General features: G+C 48.0%; 2 protein-coding genes across 4 annotated transcripts in view; one reads left to right on the top strand and one right to left on the bottom strand.

The window, feature by feature from the left end:
• The window catches only part of SLC22A23 (solute carrier family 22 member 23), a 97481-nt gene extending 86698 nt beyond the window's left edge, over positions 1-10783 (top strand). For both annotated transcript variants that reach the window (XM_042808951.1, XM_042808950.1), the window contains 3 exons: positions 1120-1152; positions 1933-2056; positions 6526-10783. In XM_042808951.1, the coding sequence (XP_042664885.1) occupies positions 1120-1152; positions 1933-2056; positions 6526-6883 (515 nt within the window). In that variant the 3' untranslated portion in view covers positions 6884-10783. The remainder of the gene's footprint in view (positions 1-1119; positions 1153-1932; positions 2057-6525) is intronic.
• A 1279-nt stretch (positions 10784-12062) lies between these two features.
• On the bottom strand, positions 12063-16561 carry PSMG4 (proteasome assembly chaperone 4). 2 transcript variants are annotated; one of them, XM_042808952.1, is made up of 3 exons: positions 16367-16561; positions 16186-16261; positions 12063-12323 (listed from the first exon to the last, which is right to left on the bottom strand). In XM_042808952.1, exons 1-3 carry the CDS (start codon positions 16541-16543, stop codon positions 12202-12204), a joined length of 375 nt encoding a protein of 124 aa, XP_042664886.1. In that variant the 5' UTR covers positions 16544-16561; the 3' UTR covers positions 12063-12201. The 2 variants fall into 2 exon arrangements, with proteins under 2 accessions (XP_042664886.1, XP_042664887.1); XM_042808953.1 differs by having other exon boundaries at positions 12231-14539.
• Positions 16562-17960: the final 1399 nt, after the last annotated feature.

Genomic DNA, 17960 nt, shown 5'->3' with positions numbered 1-17960 from the left:
TAGAGAGAAGGTACACTGGAGCCATTACAATCTGGTTTCAGTTTTTCAGCAACAACAAGGGCTGATGGTGGGGAACCATCCTGTAAGAATTGCGAGAACCTTTTCCATGATGGGTCTGTGTGGTTTTGTGGGCACAGCGGCCCAGAGAAGCTGTGGTGCCCCATCCCTGGAGGCTCAAGCCCAGGTTGGATGGGGCCCTGGCAGCCTGAGCTGGTGGGGGGCAGCCCTGCCCACAGCAGAGGGTTGGAGCTGAGTGGGCCCGTCCAACCCACACCATTCTGTGACACCAAGTTGCTAAACTCTAAAAACAGCCACAGACCCTAGGTGTTTTCTGCTGTGCTGACACGTGGACTTCAGTAGATGCCCTGTTCCTGTAGACTGTCCCTTCTTTCCTTCCCCTATTTCTTTGTGAAAAGAGGAGTGAAAGGCAGCCTTGAGCTTTGGAGCAGCTTGTCTTTTCCTGCTCTAGACCATACCCCACTTCTTCCCCAAAACTTCTGGACAGCATTTGGAGAGAAGCAGAGAGAACCCTACCAAATATAATATCTGTTACAGCTTTATGTTTCAGCTTAGCATAATTTGGGTGTAATTAGCAAATGAAATGGGAATTGCAGAAGTGGGGAGAGGGAGTGTATCCATCAGCAGCAGGCATTGAGGCTCATCCTGCTTAGTCCTTGCTCCAGACCCTACGTTGCCCCTTGCATTGCTGCCAAGGGAGGAGGTTGCTCACCACACAGTGATGCTGACACTGAGAGCTTTGCTTTCCAAGCAGAGCCTGCATTGGCCATCTGCTTGGGGCTGCAGGATAGGGACAGTTTCTCTTCTCCTTCTTTGTTAACAAGAAAGAGGCCTTTGTGTTAGCTCAGCAGTAATTCTGGTTCTCTTCAAAATGCTTTGCCTCTGTTATTGTCACCATTTCATTAGCATTTATTTGGCTGTAGCTGGCACGTCGCATCAGGGGGCTGTGGGACAGGAGGAGTGCGTGGGGCTGAGGGAGGCATGCGGGGCTTGCCTTGTCTTTTTTACTCTGGATGAGTTGCATGAGTAACAACAGTACATTCTTGTTTTCTCTCCCTCTCGTATTTTTATCATATTGTAACTTCGTGATGTTGGATGCAGTGATTGGAAAATACAGTCAACTTCCAGACTCAGGTACGGTTTACATACATGTCTGCAATGTGCAGGAAGCACAGAGCCCTGGTGTGCAAAGCACTGCGCTCACACCCCTGTCTGCCAGCAGGATTTGTCTTCTCCTACAGACTTGGTGTGCATGGCAGAAAGGGCTTAGCCCTCAGCAGGCTGTGGGAATCATTCAGTACACTGCAGAAGTTGTGACCTAAGGACTTACATACTTTTTGCTCTCCCAAGAGCTGATATTTTCAGCAAGAACGTAAGTGGGTGGTCATCCATTGGATCCAACACAGTGAGGTCACGCTGAGTTGGAACAGTCTGCAGACCCATCACTCGCAGGGCATTGGCAGGTGTAATGGAAGTGGGAGCACTTCTGTTTTCCTCCCCTGCTGTCCCACGAGCCTCTCCAGCACCCAGGGCTTTGAGCTGTAGGTGCTGCAACCTGATGAACACCGCCTGCATCTGCCTGTCTGTCAGATTTGGGAGGGCAGTGTCTGGTGCCTAAAAGGCTGCCCAAATAGGTGGGGCTTTTTTTTGGTCTTCAGCTTTTTTGTGGTGGCTGAGCACAAACAATGTAGAGATCACTGCCATTTTTGGCATGACATTACGATGTTTTTTCATCCGTGTTTATGTCTTGGATGCTTGGGAAAGGATTTTATAAATACCTGTTTTAAATTAGCTTTACAGAAATGACTCAAATCCTTATTTAGGGAGAATGAGTAACGTAGACCTGTTTTCTTGTTTTCCTACTTGGAGATTTGTCCTCATTCTCTCTTTTCATGCACATCCTTGTCTTGACAGGTATGAGTGACAGTGTCAAAGACAAGTTCTCCACCGCGTTTTCCATTGTGGGGATGTTTTCTTCGCATGCCGTTGGAAGTCTCAGCGTATTCTTCTGTGCTGAAATCACACCCACAGTAATAAGGTGAGAGACCAGGGCCCCTCACCTTAATGGGCAGGGAAGAAATTAAACTCATTTTCTTGATAACTGGCTGTGTAAGTTAACGTATAGTACGGGCTGGGGGGGAAGTCTCCCATGATTGGAGACCACACAGTAATTTCCGAGCCGCTGTTTAATCGCTGCAGTCTGTCTGTCTAAGTAAATGCCTGTCTGAGGACAGAGTGGCTTTGTTTCAGATGGCTCCACCTCATACCCCATCGTGGTGATTTTCAGCAGGCTAGTCATCACATGAACTGCATTTGTTCACAGCACGGTATGGTCTAAATTACTTAGCTGAAGCAGATTCTGTAGTTTCGCACCATTTTGTTACTCTGCTTACCCTGCTGGATTTGTGCAAGTGAGTAACTGTGTGAGCCCGCAGCTGGGTATAAGATAGATTTACACAGGTGTGCAGAGAAGGACAGCTGCAATCAGTTCCCTGCTTCCATAGGGTGAGTTAATCCTGCTATAGGAGTGGTTCAGTGGAGAGGAGATGCTGCAGTATGCAGTGTTCAGTGCTGCAGGAGTACACAGGTGCTCTGAGGATCTGCAGCCTCGCCTACAGTACCACTCTGTTTTGCCTTTACTGCAGAATCATACTCTACTTCTTTGCCATTTTTCTCTTTGCCCGGAGGTCTACCTTAGCCAAGGCTCAGTGTTTCTCTGAAGGAGAGTGCTGTCATGCTGGGCGGTAGTAGAACTCAGGCAGGTGATCTCTGGAGAGCCTTGTGTCAATTGTCTGTATCTGTGGCTCATGTACCATTTTATTTATTCAGCGTTATCTTTCCCGGCACGAAGTTTGTGCTTGTGTGTTCTGGGTAATGCTTTCAGCAGTGCCACGGCGATTCAGGAGGCCGCTCTGATTCCCATTGAATTTTGTAGGAATGTAGGTCATACGAATGGGAGGGAGAGGGAAGCGGGGAGGAGGAGGTTCTGAGCTTCCCTCTTCCCCTCCAATTACTCGTTTTTCAATAACTTTGTAAAAGCATTATAACAGAACTGTCAGATTTACCAGTCCCTTCAGTCCACAGCCTGCTCTTCTAAGCTCTGTGACTTTGTGAATGTATTTTACAGATAATATTATTCCCACAGGGAAGGGCAGTGTGAGAGGAGATTGCACAGCGGCCCAAAACACTAGCAGCTATATATTTATGTGCCTGTCAGTTGTTTGGTCTCTTTATGCCTCTTTAATTTCTCCTCATCTCTGTTTGAAAGGCATGCAGATAAGGAATTGGCCGAGTCCTTTAGAACGGAATCTGCCAAGTGGGATCAGATATGCAGTGTGAACCTAGCAACCTTTTCCTTGAATTGCTCATGTTGTAACAGAGAGGGGGACAAATTCCTGTCTGGGAACCAAAGTTCTGCTTCCCCTGGCTCTGCTGGGTGACACCAGGCAAGTGACAATAGCTGGATGTACCTCAGGGTCCCTGTTTATAAATAGGGATGATGATACTCTGCAGCTCTTTGCAGTCCTACCATTGCAAACCTGTTGCTGACATCTGGTTGGGGCTGTAATTATGCTGTGGCTCTCAGGGCAGTCTGTAAACATGTCTTGGGTGGAAGTAGAGTTAAGCCGTGTCTTGCACTGTGGTGGGCTCTGGCCTCATTGCCTCTTTTCCAGAATACCACTGGTATTCTGATGTCCCTTAGTGTTTCAGAGCATCATACTGTGCATTTTATTGAATCTTGAGGAGCCCTGTGGAAAAGAGAAGTAGTGAGAGGCTGGGGCTGTCTCTGAGGTTTCTCTGGTCAAAGGGTTTATTTATAACAGGGACTTCCAGCTACTGATTCTGAGCATCAGATAACACTGGTAGTCCATTTCCAGTAATCCTGATGAGATTACCACCATGGATTTCACAGCTCCTCAGCATGAATGGGCTGAGGAAAGTGTGGTGTCGTCTCCCTGTCCTCTGTGTCACCAACGAGTGGAGAAGAGGCCTGGACCAGGAGTTCTCTTGGTGTCCTGCTTTTGCCTCCACCCCAGGCACAGAAATGAAGCATGGGCAGTGATGGCTGTGTTAGGAGCTTTATCCGGCAACAGATGTCTAAAGCTGAGTTTCCACCAGGGTATGGTGCTGTTTACTTGGATCTGGACCCCAGGCTGGTCTTTTCAAAGGTGTCTAAACTCCAGCCTGAAGCTGAGCGTCCAGTAGGCTGTTCATGTAAGAAGAAGGCTGGGAAAAGCTACAGGAGTGTTCAGGGGCTGACTTTAGAAGCAGCTGAGCAAACAGGATGAAGTCCTAATAAGCAGTTGGTTCTGAGGACAGACGGCCCACTCAAAATAGGATGATGGTGCTCTGTGCAAAGCTGAGAAGGGTGAGTCCTTCCACTTAGGCTCAGCCAGGCTCAGGCCAAGAGCGCAGGGAAGGATGTTGTGCTGCATTCCGATGGATGCTGCCTGCACAGGGCAGCCGTTTGGTACACAGGCCCTGTCAGGACAGAGCAGGGCTGCCAGGCCGCCTGCTAACTGCTGTGCAGCAGCATGAGCTCTGTCTGCCCCCTAGTGGTGGCACTGCTTCCCTGTTCTCAGAGCGTGCTGCTTTCTTTTTTTTTTTTCCTTCCCATTTTCATATTAGCAATACAGTCAGACATGAAAAAACCAAGCACTCACCAACATCTATTTTCAGTCGTTCTCCTGCCAGTTTCTGAGGGCAGGGTAAAGTAATGCTTGTTCTAATTACTGCCGTGATGTGGAAAAACTGTATTTTTTTTCCCCCTTCTAAACGTGAAGCTGCTTGCCTTGTAGTGACAGAGCTGCCTTTGTTGCCTTTTCCCGCTTCCTTTCAGCCTCTCCGATGTCCTTCTGCAGCTGCTTTGAAGGATCACCTCAGGTCCCCTTGCTCACTGAGATGCAGTGTAGCTGTAGCAAGTGCTGATGTGAGCGAGCCAACTTGGAGAGCAGCTCACCATGTGTTCAGGAGGGAAGTTGTGCAGAGCTCCCATGTGAGCCTGTTAATGAAGCTGCAGGAAGGCTGCTTGCACAAGGGGCGCATTCAGCGAGGTTTCTAAATTGCCATTGGAAAGCTGGCAAGGTTTTAATTAGGGCTTTTGCAGTATTTGGGGAAAATTCACTCTTGTCTATGAAAAGAGCTTCACCAAGTCTGGAGAAATAGAAGGTACATACAGGAATTTTTGTCCTAAGGAGCGTTTTTTGAAACCCGCACATCTCTGCCACCGGGCCTGACCTCCCTGTGCAGGAGAGGGCGCCTTGGGAAGGGCGTGCTGCAGCTCTGTGGGATGCAGCTAAGGGGACAGCTGTGGGTGACAGCCCAGAGGTCTCAGTGTTCCTGCCACAGAAACAGGTCTGCACGTGTCTGCGGTGTCATCAGGCGGGATGGGGCAGCTCTGACCACGTGGCTGGGTGTGCACAGGGCTTGGAGAGGCTTCAGGGAAGGTAAGGTGTTGCTAGAGGGGCTGCTTGCATAACCCAGAGTTGAAATGGCACAGAATGCAGCCAGTGCAAACATTTCCATTCTTGTGATGGGGTGATGGAAGAGGCTGGTTTCACACTTCAGGGTTCTTTTTGAGCTTTAACACCTTTTCCCTCTTTTTTGGTGCTTGCGTGTATGAGCTAGTACTCCGGCACGTTGCTTTAATAAATAAGCATTTGTGCCATAAAGAATATCCTGTGAGGTTCCGTATTTATAATTTAAGCATTTAGCTGTATTCACCTTTTTGTCACTCCTTGATGCACAGCACGTGAATACACAAGGAAAGCAAGAGTGAGGTGAGGCACCTGCCTCATGGCGAGTCAGGAAGAGGTCTCAGAAATGAATCCCTGAACTCTTGACTTATTCTCCTATTTCAACCACTTGCAGTGTTATCTTTTTTTTCCTGAAAATGATTCATGTTGGTACAACACCAGTGCACGTAGAGGTTCCAGCCCCAACACATTTTATAGGAAAAATATTTCAGCACTCAGTGCTTGGTACAACAGAATGAGGCAATGGTCTGTGAAGCCTCATCTCCTGCCTCCGCTGGCCATTGCTGCCAGATCCTTTGGGGACAGCCAAAACAGGCTTCTGTGCCTACCACTTCTTGCGTGTTTTGTCTAAGCAGGATGCTAAGCAAAATCTGGTTTGTCCTTATTAAATACGAGAGCACTTGGAATGTTTTAGAGGGCTGGCCCCTTACTTGCACAATACAGCTGCTCTTCTGCTTATGTAGGTGCAGTTATGTGGGTGTGAAAAGATACTTGGGTAAGTATGATTATTCCCCCCCCCTCATAGCAGCAGATAGGCAGTAATTATCTACAACAGCAAAGCAACACAGCTTTATTTTGTTTTATTTTTGCACAGCACAAAAGCTGTGAGCAAACAGCCCTGCCTCAGAGATTTCAGAGTCCGTGTGCCCAAGTTGCTTGCCCAGTAAGACAGCCTGGGGCCAAGGGTCGTTGAAGTGCTTTTCCAGCACAGACGTGTGGGGCTGTGCTCTCACCTCTGCTGTGTTCACAGGGGCGGAGGGCTGGGGCTGGTCCTGGCCAGTGCGGGTTTTGGCCGCCTGACCGCCCCCATCATGGAGCTGCACAACCAGAAAGGCTACTTCCTGCACCACGTCATCTTTGCCTGCTGTACGCTCATCTGCATCATCTGCATCCTGCTGCTGCCGGAGAGCAAGAATCAGAACCTGCCTGAGAACATCCCAGATGGGGAGCACTACACCAGGCAGCCCCTCCTGCCTCACAAGAAGGGCGAGCAGCCCCTGCTCCTGACAAACTCTGAACTCAAGGACTACTCGGGCCTTCACGACTCAGCAACTGTGAGCGATGGCATCTCTGAGAACACCACTGCCAACGGGATGAAGTCTATGTAACTGGGTGGATTTTCTCTTTTTTTGTTTGTTTGTTTCTTTGGTGTTTGTTTTGTCTTGGTTTTTTTTTTTCCCCCCTTCTCCCATTCCTTTTGTATTTTATTTGATGCCGTTGTGCAGGAGGAACAGCACTTTGGGCAAAGGTGTTTTGCACAGGTTTTACGAACCAGTGATGGAGCAGATGCAGACTTGGGGGAATTCAACTCTGTTGCTGAAACAACTTGTAGGAATCAACTGTTGTGCAGATCGCTCTTGAAAAAATTATGGGGGAAAATACTCATCTGAGAAAAGACCTGGCTGGAGGTAGCCCTTCAGAACTCTTTTTTCCTGCCATTAAATATGTATATTTATTTTGATTTATTCTCAAGAAGCACTTTATTTCCTTTTCCTTTCATAGATCACAAAAATGAAGCCATCTTATTATAAGAGGTGCAGCCATTCCAAGAAAGAAACCATGGGGGGGGAGGGGTTGTTTTTTGTTTTGTTTTTGTGTTCCTTTAAAGGAAGGAGGTATCACTGCAAAGTTGAATCGACTGAAACTTTGACTTGTGCGACATTCTTCTGCCTGTGTAGAAAGGCAAAGTGCCCAGGTTGCCTGCTGTGTTTGTATACACCAAAAAAAAAAAAAAAAGAAGAAACAAAGCAAAACCTGTTGTGACTCAAATTCTGACTGCATTTTAGGCAGCTTGTAGGTTTTTTTTTATAGCCCATGTACATTTAAAAGTTACTTTCTAAATTAGTACGGGTTAGTTTTTTTTCCACCAAATGCATTGAAGAAAATCCTACCCAAACAGGCTGATTTTTCAGTAAGAATCAGCTTTACACATTTTAAGTCTGTTAGCCTATTTTAGACTGTTCCTGCTGGTGTTTAATACTAACGCAGATGTAAATGATTTGACCAATGATGCAAAAATTAGTTTTGCCAAGAATGGCTTTAATTACTGGGAGGTCCTGAATCTACAACTGACTGCTCCAGAAGAGCATAGACCAGCAGTAACAAAAAGCAAGGAGTGTTGGCTACAGTCTGTACTTTTATTTCCCAAGGCAGTGTGGCTGCGATTGCCGCTCCTGGGAAATGAGCGTTCTGGCATTGCCCTGCCTGTGTTTAGAACCAGAGGTTTTGTTACCAATTTAAGGGGACAGAGTGTTTAAGTGACTATCAAAAAGGAAAGAATGGATAGCCTGTGAATGATTTAATGTCTGTTGGCCATCTTGGGAGTTCTTGAAATGTTTAGTGGTTCTGATCCATGAATACATTGTGAGCCCACCTGTACTTCCCCCCTTTCCCAACTGCTTTTGTAGGATTTTCTTCCAGGAAAAAAAGAAAAAAAAAAAAGAAAAATAAGAATTGGGTCAATCCCACTCTGCTACACTAAAGAAAGTGAACATCCAAATTGTCACGTACTGTATGGATAGCACGTCCATCACGGCCACTTGACGTCCTTCCTCCGGACTCCAAACCAACTCCTTGCATTGGCCATCGGCTTTTGATTCTCGCTGTGTGATGACTGTGAGGATCCAGTTCAATGCAAAGACACTGTAAACAAACAGCTTTCTTGCATTGTCATTAACCTCTCTCCTCCCTCTTTTCCACTCAGGCCATCCATTTGTGATTGCGCAGTAGTGCAGACGTTTGAACAAACAGAGCAGCAGGATGTTGATGTTGTATTGCGTGTCCATATGATTGCCACTTTGTTTGATGTACATCTTGCGTTTGCAAGCACGGAAAGCATTTGTTTGCGCTTTCCTCCTCTACCTGCCCTCCCCCTTCCTCCTTTGCTGTATATATATTGTCTACTAACTACTGAACCTAACAATTTCCATCCCCCACTAGGCTGCTGATGTCCTCTTCCAGTCCCCAGTAAATCAGAGAGGTGCTGCCACAGCAGGCACTGAGGTGCACAGCACAGCTCAGATAACTGCCGAGCAGGAGGACAGGTAGACCTGCAGAAGCGACAATTTGTCGTGTTCAGAATAGCAATGTTGTCCTAAAGCTACTAATTTTTGTACAGAGGATGTGGACATTTGGGTTCTTCCTGAGCCCGGTACAAAACACTGGACCAATTGATGCTGATTTTGCCCAAAATTACACTACTGTTTTTTCATCTTTGCTGGACTTGCTGTGACGGCAAGAGCCTGATCTTCCTTACACCAAAGTTTTATTGCCCAGCTTGAGAGTGGCCGTTTCCCTCTTTCTGTTCTGTGCTGACTTCCACGATCTGTGCTCACCTAAGGAAAACCCAAGGCCTTTCAAGTCCGCACAGTATCCACGTGCCAAATTTGTGCAATACCTCTCACCTTCAGCATAAGAATTCTGTGGCAAGCCACACGCACTGGGGGGAAGAAGTGGGTTCACAAGGGAAATTGAGGAGGCAGAACAAGTTTGAAGGGAATAGCAAAGGTCTCTGTGTGTGCACTCAAGCTGCGGTACGGCTCTTGGAGCCCCTTCCCACAGCTGGCTGCTTCCAGCACTGTCAGCGGTCCCGGTGTGCTCACCGCTGGTGTCCACAGCGCTTTATCGTTTCCTATCGTGGTGTTTGCTCTCTGAGGACAGGCAGGCCCAGGGAAGAGAATGCTCGTTTAAACATATCAACGTTTATGTAATGAACACAAGGTGACAGGAATATTTGGCGCTTTTTGTTGTTAGTTCTTTAAAAAGTGATGTGAATTACTGCAGGCTTTTTTTGTTTGCCTGTAAACAGATACTCGGTACTGATCTAAAACGTGGGGAGTCCCAGCTTCTCAGGCCAGTTTGGCCCTCCGCCTCCATCACGATAATAGAACACAAGATCGGTAGCTCATTTTGCACCTTCTCCTGAAAGGATGAACAGTTCTGTGTGCTTTCTTCTGTTTTTGTTTCCTTCTCCCCACACTCGTGTAGCTGGAAGGCTTTTCTTAAGCTTCTGGTGTGGGAGAGCTCGGCGGAGCAGTGGCGTGCCACAGGCAGGCACTCGGTGCCTCATCGCTCAGCTGTGGGCTCCTCCTCCTGCTCCTCTGCAGCCACGGCCAGGAGCTGCTCTTCTGCAACAGCTGTTTCTGGCCACCACAGTGCAGGAAGCGCTCCGAGTTGTCCTGTCCACGTCAGCCCTTTTCTGCGAGCCTTTGGTAACCCCTAAGCCCATCCATGGATTTTTTTCTTCTGGCTTACCATTCAAGGGCTTTCTTCCTTCTTTCCCGTTTTAAAGAAAAACGTGAAAGTGGCATTATGCTTCATCTTTGTTGTCTTTCCTTTTAAGGTTTCCGTAATGCTTGTGTCTGACACAAGCAGTGCCTGACACATTGCAGACAGATACAGCATGGAGAAAGCTGTCATCTGTTTGGAGGTGTTTTCTGGCACCTGTGAGCGGGTTCTGTCTGATTTACCTTGCAATTTCGGTGAGCACGCTTGTTGTATGGTTGTTGGTTTTGTTTTGTTTTGCTTTAATGGAAGTATTTTGCTTAACTGTTGCCACTTCCTGGAGCCAAACACTAAAGGTCACCAAATTGGAAGCAGAAGTGCCATTAAATGAACTCTGTGAATGTGAAGTCAAGTTGCGCCTGTAGCTGGCACATAAGACAACACTATTAAGTGTGGGATCATCTCCCCCACTGTAACTTTTTTTAAGAAAAATGACAAACCTCATTTTAAATGTATTGTGTAAAATGTTTTGGGAAAGGAGTAACAGTGTGTGATGTGTGTGGGTGAGACTTCCCTCCCCATTGCGGTTTCTGATGAAATTTTAAAGAATCGTGTTACTGTATGTTTTGATCATGAATAGTCTGGTGGTGCTTCCTCATAGCACAAGCTTAAATCGAGTACTGAAAACAGTCTTACAAGCTAAGTGTCTGCATGATGTTACATCCGTTGTACCTACTGAGAAACTTTGTATGTAAATGTACAGAATAAAAAGATGTTGTCCCATCGGTTTGCCTTTCGTGGTCTGTCTCCCTCACTGTGACTTTTGATCCTCCAAAAACAGAATGAACCGATTTTAATTCAGGCTAATTAAATCCACACGTTGATTTGCAACTAATTATCCTTTGCATTCAGTCACTGAAGAACAGCTGACTGCTTCCCAGGCTGTATAAATTAAAATCACTTCCAACAGCTGCTTTTGCTGCCGTGATCCTGAACTGCAGCCAAGCATTGGTGGCTGTGCCTACCAGGTAAGAACGGGCCCAGTGCTGCCACATGAACGTGCAGTGCTGATAGCAGGTCTGCAGCCATGGACGTTGCAGCTTCTTCAGACAACTGGAGACTGGCTGTAATCCAACAGCACTCACCAATCTTTGGTGAACCTGGAGTTTTCAGTTGCATCAGAAGTTTGAGTCGGGGCTCAACTTGCAATAAAAAAGAAAAATACTCCATTTGCCCATCAGGTTGCTGTGCTCAGTGTTCCTAAAATCGCTGTGAAGAGTAGGTACTGCTCAACAGCACAGCGTGTATTGACAGCTACAAACAGTCATTACACCAGTGGCTCTGTGGTGTGTTTTGGGGTTTGGGGTTTTTTTCACACAGTTAATTTTAATCTGCCTCTTTTGTCGAACAAAACAGCAGGGGGATTTGCGTTTGAAAGGATATCCTAGCAAGAAGCAAGTCTAGATCTGTAGCAACAGAATGCCTAGCAGTGGTGGGGGTATTGACTGCTCTGATTTTTCCAATGAGTATGTTCAATTTGTACACATGATGTTTTCCTAGCAGCTGGCAGACTTACCCACTGCTCCAGAAGTCAAGCTGTGCTTTTTCCCTCTACGTCGCTGTCAGGGCTGTACAGAAAACCCTTTGTGAAAGCCTCCCAGCGTCCAGAAGATGGAAGGAAATTCAGTGTTTAGTGCTAGTATAGCAGCAACTAAGATGACAGAGCAAGGTAATGTCCGTTGTATTTTACAGCTGTTGAATATAAAAAACAAGTGGTTTCATTCTAATAGTCCCCATTTCAGCTATTACCATCATTTTCCCCTGAAGCAACAGACAGTGCTCTCTGGTACCCTCACAGGTGTTCATACAAACAACTAAAAGCTGCTCTGCCACGTTCAAGTTGCTTCAACTTGGCACTGCTTTCCCAGCAGAGGAAGCAGGCCAGACGTTGTATGCGCTTCTGCAGCGATGTCCTTACAGGGCAGCACCTTTCTACTCGACCAACCTGTACCCAGCTTGGCAGGGTAGCAAATCTGAGGTAAAAACATTCCAGGTCCAACTGTATTTAGGTCAGCTACATTTAATAACAAATGCAAATTCAACCAATGCAATACAAAACAAGCACACTGCTTAATGGCAGTGTGAAAACTGCACTCAGTTCTTCTGAAACAAAAACTTCCAGTTATTTTACAATGATGCAAAGTCAAAACTTCTCAGGAAAAGCCATCATTTCTTCCTTGATCCTGTTTTCTATGAGTAAGGTGAAACTGCTGTCTGTGTTTGGCAGATTGTAGCTGACAAATACCTGTTTTTTGGTCTTCTTGGCTAAAACACAGAACAAAATATTCAGGCATAGTTTACTCCGTTACGAAAACCATGGAGATACTCAAGCATTCATTCTAAAAAACGATCTTGAAGAGGCCCACCAGACCGTTCTCTACTTCCCGCATGCCAGGGCCCAGCTGTAAAGCACCCAGCACATGGACAAAGCTCTGCACATTGCTAGAGTGGGCAATGTAATCCCACCTGGTGACTGCGAATGAGTTTTTGGAGTGACGAAAAAGCCACCAGTTGCTGCAAAACCTCCCCATGCTTTTTGTGCATTTTGGACACTTCTTGAATATAGGATAGTGGAAGGGAAACAACGGAGCAAGCTGAAACTGCATCACTGGCACTTGGTTCATGAAAAACACAGGGGGAGAGTCAACAAGAAACTTATCAGACCACAATTAGCAAAGTTCTTTTTTTTTCATTATCAACATCCCAAAAAGGTTCCCAAAGCTGTGCATTGTGTTTGTCAAAGCCTGCTGTCAGTGGCTGTGTTTCCTCTACTCCTCACTTGTTGTATCCATGAACATCAGAATTTCTGGGCTTCTGCACTGGTAACTACCTGGAGACAGGTGCTATAAAATTAAGAGCTGTCATCCATCACAGAACTAATTAACAGTGACAAAACCAATGCCCACTGGGGCAGGAAAACTTAATTATCAGAGTAGAACAGATGATACAAAGAAGCATTTTATAAATAAAATGGAATTCTACTTAGATATTACCTTTGTGATATCGCTGTTTTGTAACTCCCTTAATAGATGGCTAAAGCTCAACTATTGAAGCACCATAGGGAAAAACAGACACTGGGTTTAAAATAGTTGCATGAAATAAAAGACAAAAGTGGTATTTAGGTCACACCACATTCATGACAGGAGTAAGCTGGGAGCTGCCTGTCCCAAGGAGAAATCAAGAGTGCTCCACTCAGTATTCAAAAACATCATCTGAAATCTAAAAACTGAAAATAAGGACACCAGAAGGTGTAATATCTCAGTCCTTCTTCAGTTGGAAAGTTAATTTCAGAAAACCAATATATGTTTATAATCATATTTTACCACACACACACATATATATAATGTAGCTTAACTACTCCTTTGAGCCATTTTCTTTATGCAAATCTGTTTATTGCCATTTTCCATTCTACCAGCTCACCCGCTTAGCATGGAGAGGCTACACATACACAAAGATTTCTCTAGAAGGGGGCTCCTCCAGCTCACAGGGAACAATCTTCTAGGATACAGGTTTCTCAACAGGTTACATGCATCTCGTGTTAGAGAGTGGAGGCAGAGCATGGAGGTAGGCTGTGGGAAGCAGTCTGTGCACCCAGCACAGATAGAAATAGGTATGTAGGAATGGAAATGCTGCAAATGTTCTCTCATCAGTGGAGGGAAAAAAATAAGGGAAAAGACAGAGCCAGAACACGAAATGCAGCTGTTTGGGCTAGGAAGTCGATCAGACATAAACAGTGGGAGGATGTGCACACACTGACTATGGCAACACCAAAACTCCTGCCCCAGAACAGGGAACCTGGCACTGCAGGAACAAAGCACAGGGGATGGAACACAACTGGGAAGCAGAAGAAATAATACTATTTGCCTCCAGGTGGCATCGTGCGCTACTTAAACGAGTGCCTGCCAACAGTAGAATGGAAATGGCACATAAACGTGGTGACAGCACAGAGAAAAAGAAGTTACTGCCTGCCTGAAGTGTTCCGAGGTGACAGGATGGGTAAGAAGGCTGCCTCAGCTACGGGGCAGGCTGGGATCAAACAGCCATCTCTGTTATTGCAGAAGCTGCAGGAGTACAGAGGATTTATTTCCCTGGAGGAGAGCTCAATGCCAGCCAAAGCAATGCTTGGCATTTCTGCTCAGGGCAGAGCTCACATCTCCTTGCCGCACAGCCCGTGGAACAAAGAAGACACAGAGAGGCTTGACAATAATTTTACACTGATTTCAGTGTAAAACAGCTTTGGACTGAGTGTCCACAAGCACACTTGGCCCACGTTACATTGCTGGGCTGACAAAAGTAAGCCTAGAAACCAGGGTGTAAAATTTCAGAAAGATTCAATTCTCTTTGCAAAGCCCTATTAGCCATTCTGATCAGCAAGCACGGGATTAGTCAAAGCCAGAAGTGTGTCACTGACTTTCTCTTTCCAACCCAAAGTGAAAAAGGTCGCCAGGTCTTCCCCAGTAGGGTGTTCCTTGGGCTGGAAACTACAAGTGAGAAGACAATTTATTAAGAACATAGGTGAGGGCTACCAGGGGGGAAAACTGCAGCTGTGAGCTGAGCCAGACAGGAACACTGACCAAAAGACCAGCTGGGCATGGGAAGCTTAAAATAAAATAATGACAGGTACTGTACAAAGAGAAGGAAGGGATGAAGCTGTGTTATGCTGTGAGGATCAAGAATAACTGATATCCCGGCAGCAAGCTCTTGGTAACAAAGATAAGGACAATGCACTAACTACACATAAAGAAATCATGTTATACAGCACCCCATAGAATTACTAGTGACGGTGGAGATGCCTAAACCTGGTAAGAGAAAGAGCTGCCATCAGGGGAGGCTACAGCAGTAACTGGTAAAAGACAAGTTATTATGATGAGGAAAGGACACCAGTGATGGTTGTCCAAGACTAGCCCTGTCGAACAACCCTTTTTTATATAGGTGTTGGGCCACAAAGAAGTAGGGGCAGGCTCATGGACCTGCCTGGTGCTACAAACTCTTGACACAGTGCCCGTGATCAAGATCCAGCTTGTGAGGAAGAATTACACAACTTTTTTCAACTGAAATGACAGAAGCAAGTAGAAAGCAAGCAGTGCATCATCCTGCATCTAATACCCAGTATGAAGCACATCAGCAGTCACCAGCCAGTGAGCTCCAATAACCTGCACAAGGCTGCTGTTGAAGCTAAGCAGGTGCTAGGTGAATTGACATGATGTGCTGCTACAGGAGGCATGCTAAGGGATGGAGGCATGCATTTGGGTTACTGCACACATTGGCGTTGTGCTGTGAGTACACCAGGATGCTCTAACAGAGGCTGGAGACCTTAAGGACACGGTTTAGTGGTCATGGTAGCGACGGGTTGAAGGTTGTACTTGATGATCTCAGAGGTTTTTTCCAAACTCAATGATTCTATGGTTACATGAAGGGGACAACCCCGGAGGTGTGCCTTATGTGGTGCAGGGGCAGAGCAAGCGCTGGCACCTGTGAGACAGCTTGGGGCTCACCAGGGCAGATTGTGGGCGCTAACCAGTGAGAAATGTGACAGGGTTTGGTGCAATCACCTTCAGCACTGGGTGCAGTTTGGCCACTACAATACAGTGAGAACATAAAGCTATGAGAGAGTATCCAAAGAAGGGCTATGGAAACAGGAGTGGTCTGCAGGGCAAGGGGTACGAAGGGTGACTGAGGTCCCTGGGTTTGTTCAGCCCTGAGCAGAGGAGCTGAGGGGAGGCCTGATGGTGGCTGCAGCTCCTCACAGGGAGCGGAGGGGCAGCGCTGAGCTCTGCTCTGTGTGACAGCGACAGGGCCCAGGGAACGGCATGGAGCTGCGTCAGGGGAGGGCAGCTGGGGTCAGGAAAAGGGTCTGCGCCAGAGGGCGGTGGGCATGGAATGGGCTGCACAGGGCAGTGGGCGCGGCCCCGAGTGCCGGAGTTTAAGAAGTATTCGGAGCAGGACTCGATGGCTCCTGTGGGCATCTTCCAACTCGGGATGTCCTGTCTCTCCGCGGTGCTACGGCCGCCCTCCCGAAGCACTGCTTCCCGGCAGGAAGGCGGCCCGCCCCGCCCCACACGAGGCGCCCCCACAGCCCCCAACCCTACCCCAGGGCTACAGCTCTGTCCCGCAGCCCCGCACGTACCCAGGCGCTGGGCCAGGCAGGCGGAGGCGGTGTCGGAGGGGTCCCCAAGCAGCGAGGTGGACACGGGCACGCTGTCCTGCGGACAAAGCACAGCGTGGGTTGAGCCGCGGATCGGCACCAGGCGGGGCGGGGACACAGACACACACAACATCGATACACACTCACTCGCTCGCACACTCACCCGGGGGCTGCACATAGCCACGGCCAGGCTGGACAGGGCGGGCGCGGCGCCCACCCAGAGGAAGAGCGAGTCCTGCAGCCGCATGGCGTGGAAGTGCACCCGCTGCTCGCCCAATTGCCCGCTGAAATCGTGCAGATCGATGCAGCCCGGCGCTGCACCACTGCCGGCGGCCTCCATCTACTCGGCCAGGCCGTGGCGGGACCGTGGGGGCGGCACCGCGCGGAGCTCCGCCCAGGCAGCGGCGGGACGGGGCGGGGCGGGAGCGGCCATGGCGGCGAGGGGCGGCCGCCAAAATGGTGGCTTCAAAATGGCGGTTGCGGAGGGTGGGTTTGGCGTCCTCGTTCCTGAAGCGGCACCCGCCAGGCTCGGCGGGTCCGCCTCACTAGAGGTAATGAGGCAGGCGAGTGGCGGAGCTGCGCTGGGAGGGGCTGAGTGCTGTTTGTGGGCTGCTGGTGGGCTCTGAGCTCTTCTCTTTGTGTCGCGCTCATCTTTGTGCTTCTGGTAGCTACGGGTTTGCTCTGCATTCAGAAAGGAGGAAAAAAGAAAAGAAAAAGAAAAAAGCGGGCGCTGTGTAGCGTTTCTCGCAGGAGCTGCATGGGTGGTGGTGGTGAGGTGCCGGTGACAGCACCTGCGGGTGGGGGAGGTTTGCCAGTGGGGAAAAGAGCCGTGTGGGGCACAGTTAGGTTGGGCTGCGTTGAGCCTCTGCTGAGCCTTGCTTTCCATCAGCATAAGGGAAGTGAGGGTGAAAGGCAGGTGTGCTGGGCCTTGCAGACATTTGTTCACATAGGTAAATCTTCTGGGTGCCCTGAGCCAGTTTCTCTGCTACCTTAGGCCAGAGCCGGCTCTGCGCTCCTAGTGGAGGCTCTGATCTAGTGGAGCTTCTGCCCAGCGTGCCTCTCCTGCTGGGTAGGAATTGAGGCAGCAGTCCTCTTGTTTCTCCCTTGGTGTTACAACACCAAGTGTAGGTCTCTTCTGTTGCTCACAAGGCTGCCTCCAGGCTTGTTCCTTCCTTGAGCACATTCTGTTCTCCTCCTCAGTGTCATCTCAAAGGTAAAGAGCACTGGTAGCTTTCCCTGGGATCCTGAGACCTCCAGAACCCTTTAAAGCAAGTCCTTAAAGGGTTTAGAGTACCCTTAGGGGGCCCTTCTGCATGTATGCAGTTCTACATATATAAGGTCTTTTGTGAAATACAGCTGCTGCCTGTAGATCACATTGGGTCCATGTTCAAGCTCAGAAAAGTATTCACCTGGCAAGTAAATGGAGGGTGATCATGCTGGTTTGCCACACAATCGTGAAGGGTGAGAGGAAATGTGCAGAACCAGACCATCAAGTGTGAAACATGTTCTAATTACAGCACTGCAAGGCTGTCAGAGCCCCTGCAAAACCAGAGGAGAGCATGATCCAGCAGCACAGGAAACCTCTTGCATTTCTTTTAACATGCTGATCTCTGTTTTGTAGCTGTGAAAGCTGAGCCAGTTGTCATCCATCTGTTCTGTCAGGTACAAGGCCAGGATGAACATCAACTGCAGTGAGGCATCTGATAGAAAATCAATGATAAAGCAAGGATACTGTAGCAAAAAGCACTGCATATGTA

The sequence above is a fragment of the Centrocercus urophasianus genome, unplaced genomic scaffold, assembly GCF_019232065.1.
Source record: "Centrocercus urophasianus isolate 14NV4802_14NV808 unplaced genomic scaffold, USGS_Curo_1.0 seq_11, whole genome shotgun sequence".
NCBI lineage: Eukaryota > Metazoa > Chordata > Aves > Galliformes > Phasianidae > Centrocercus > Centrocercus urophasianus.
This window is presented reverse-complemented; position numbering and strand designations above follow the sequence as displayed.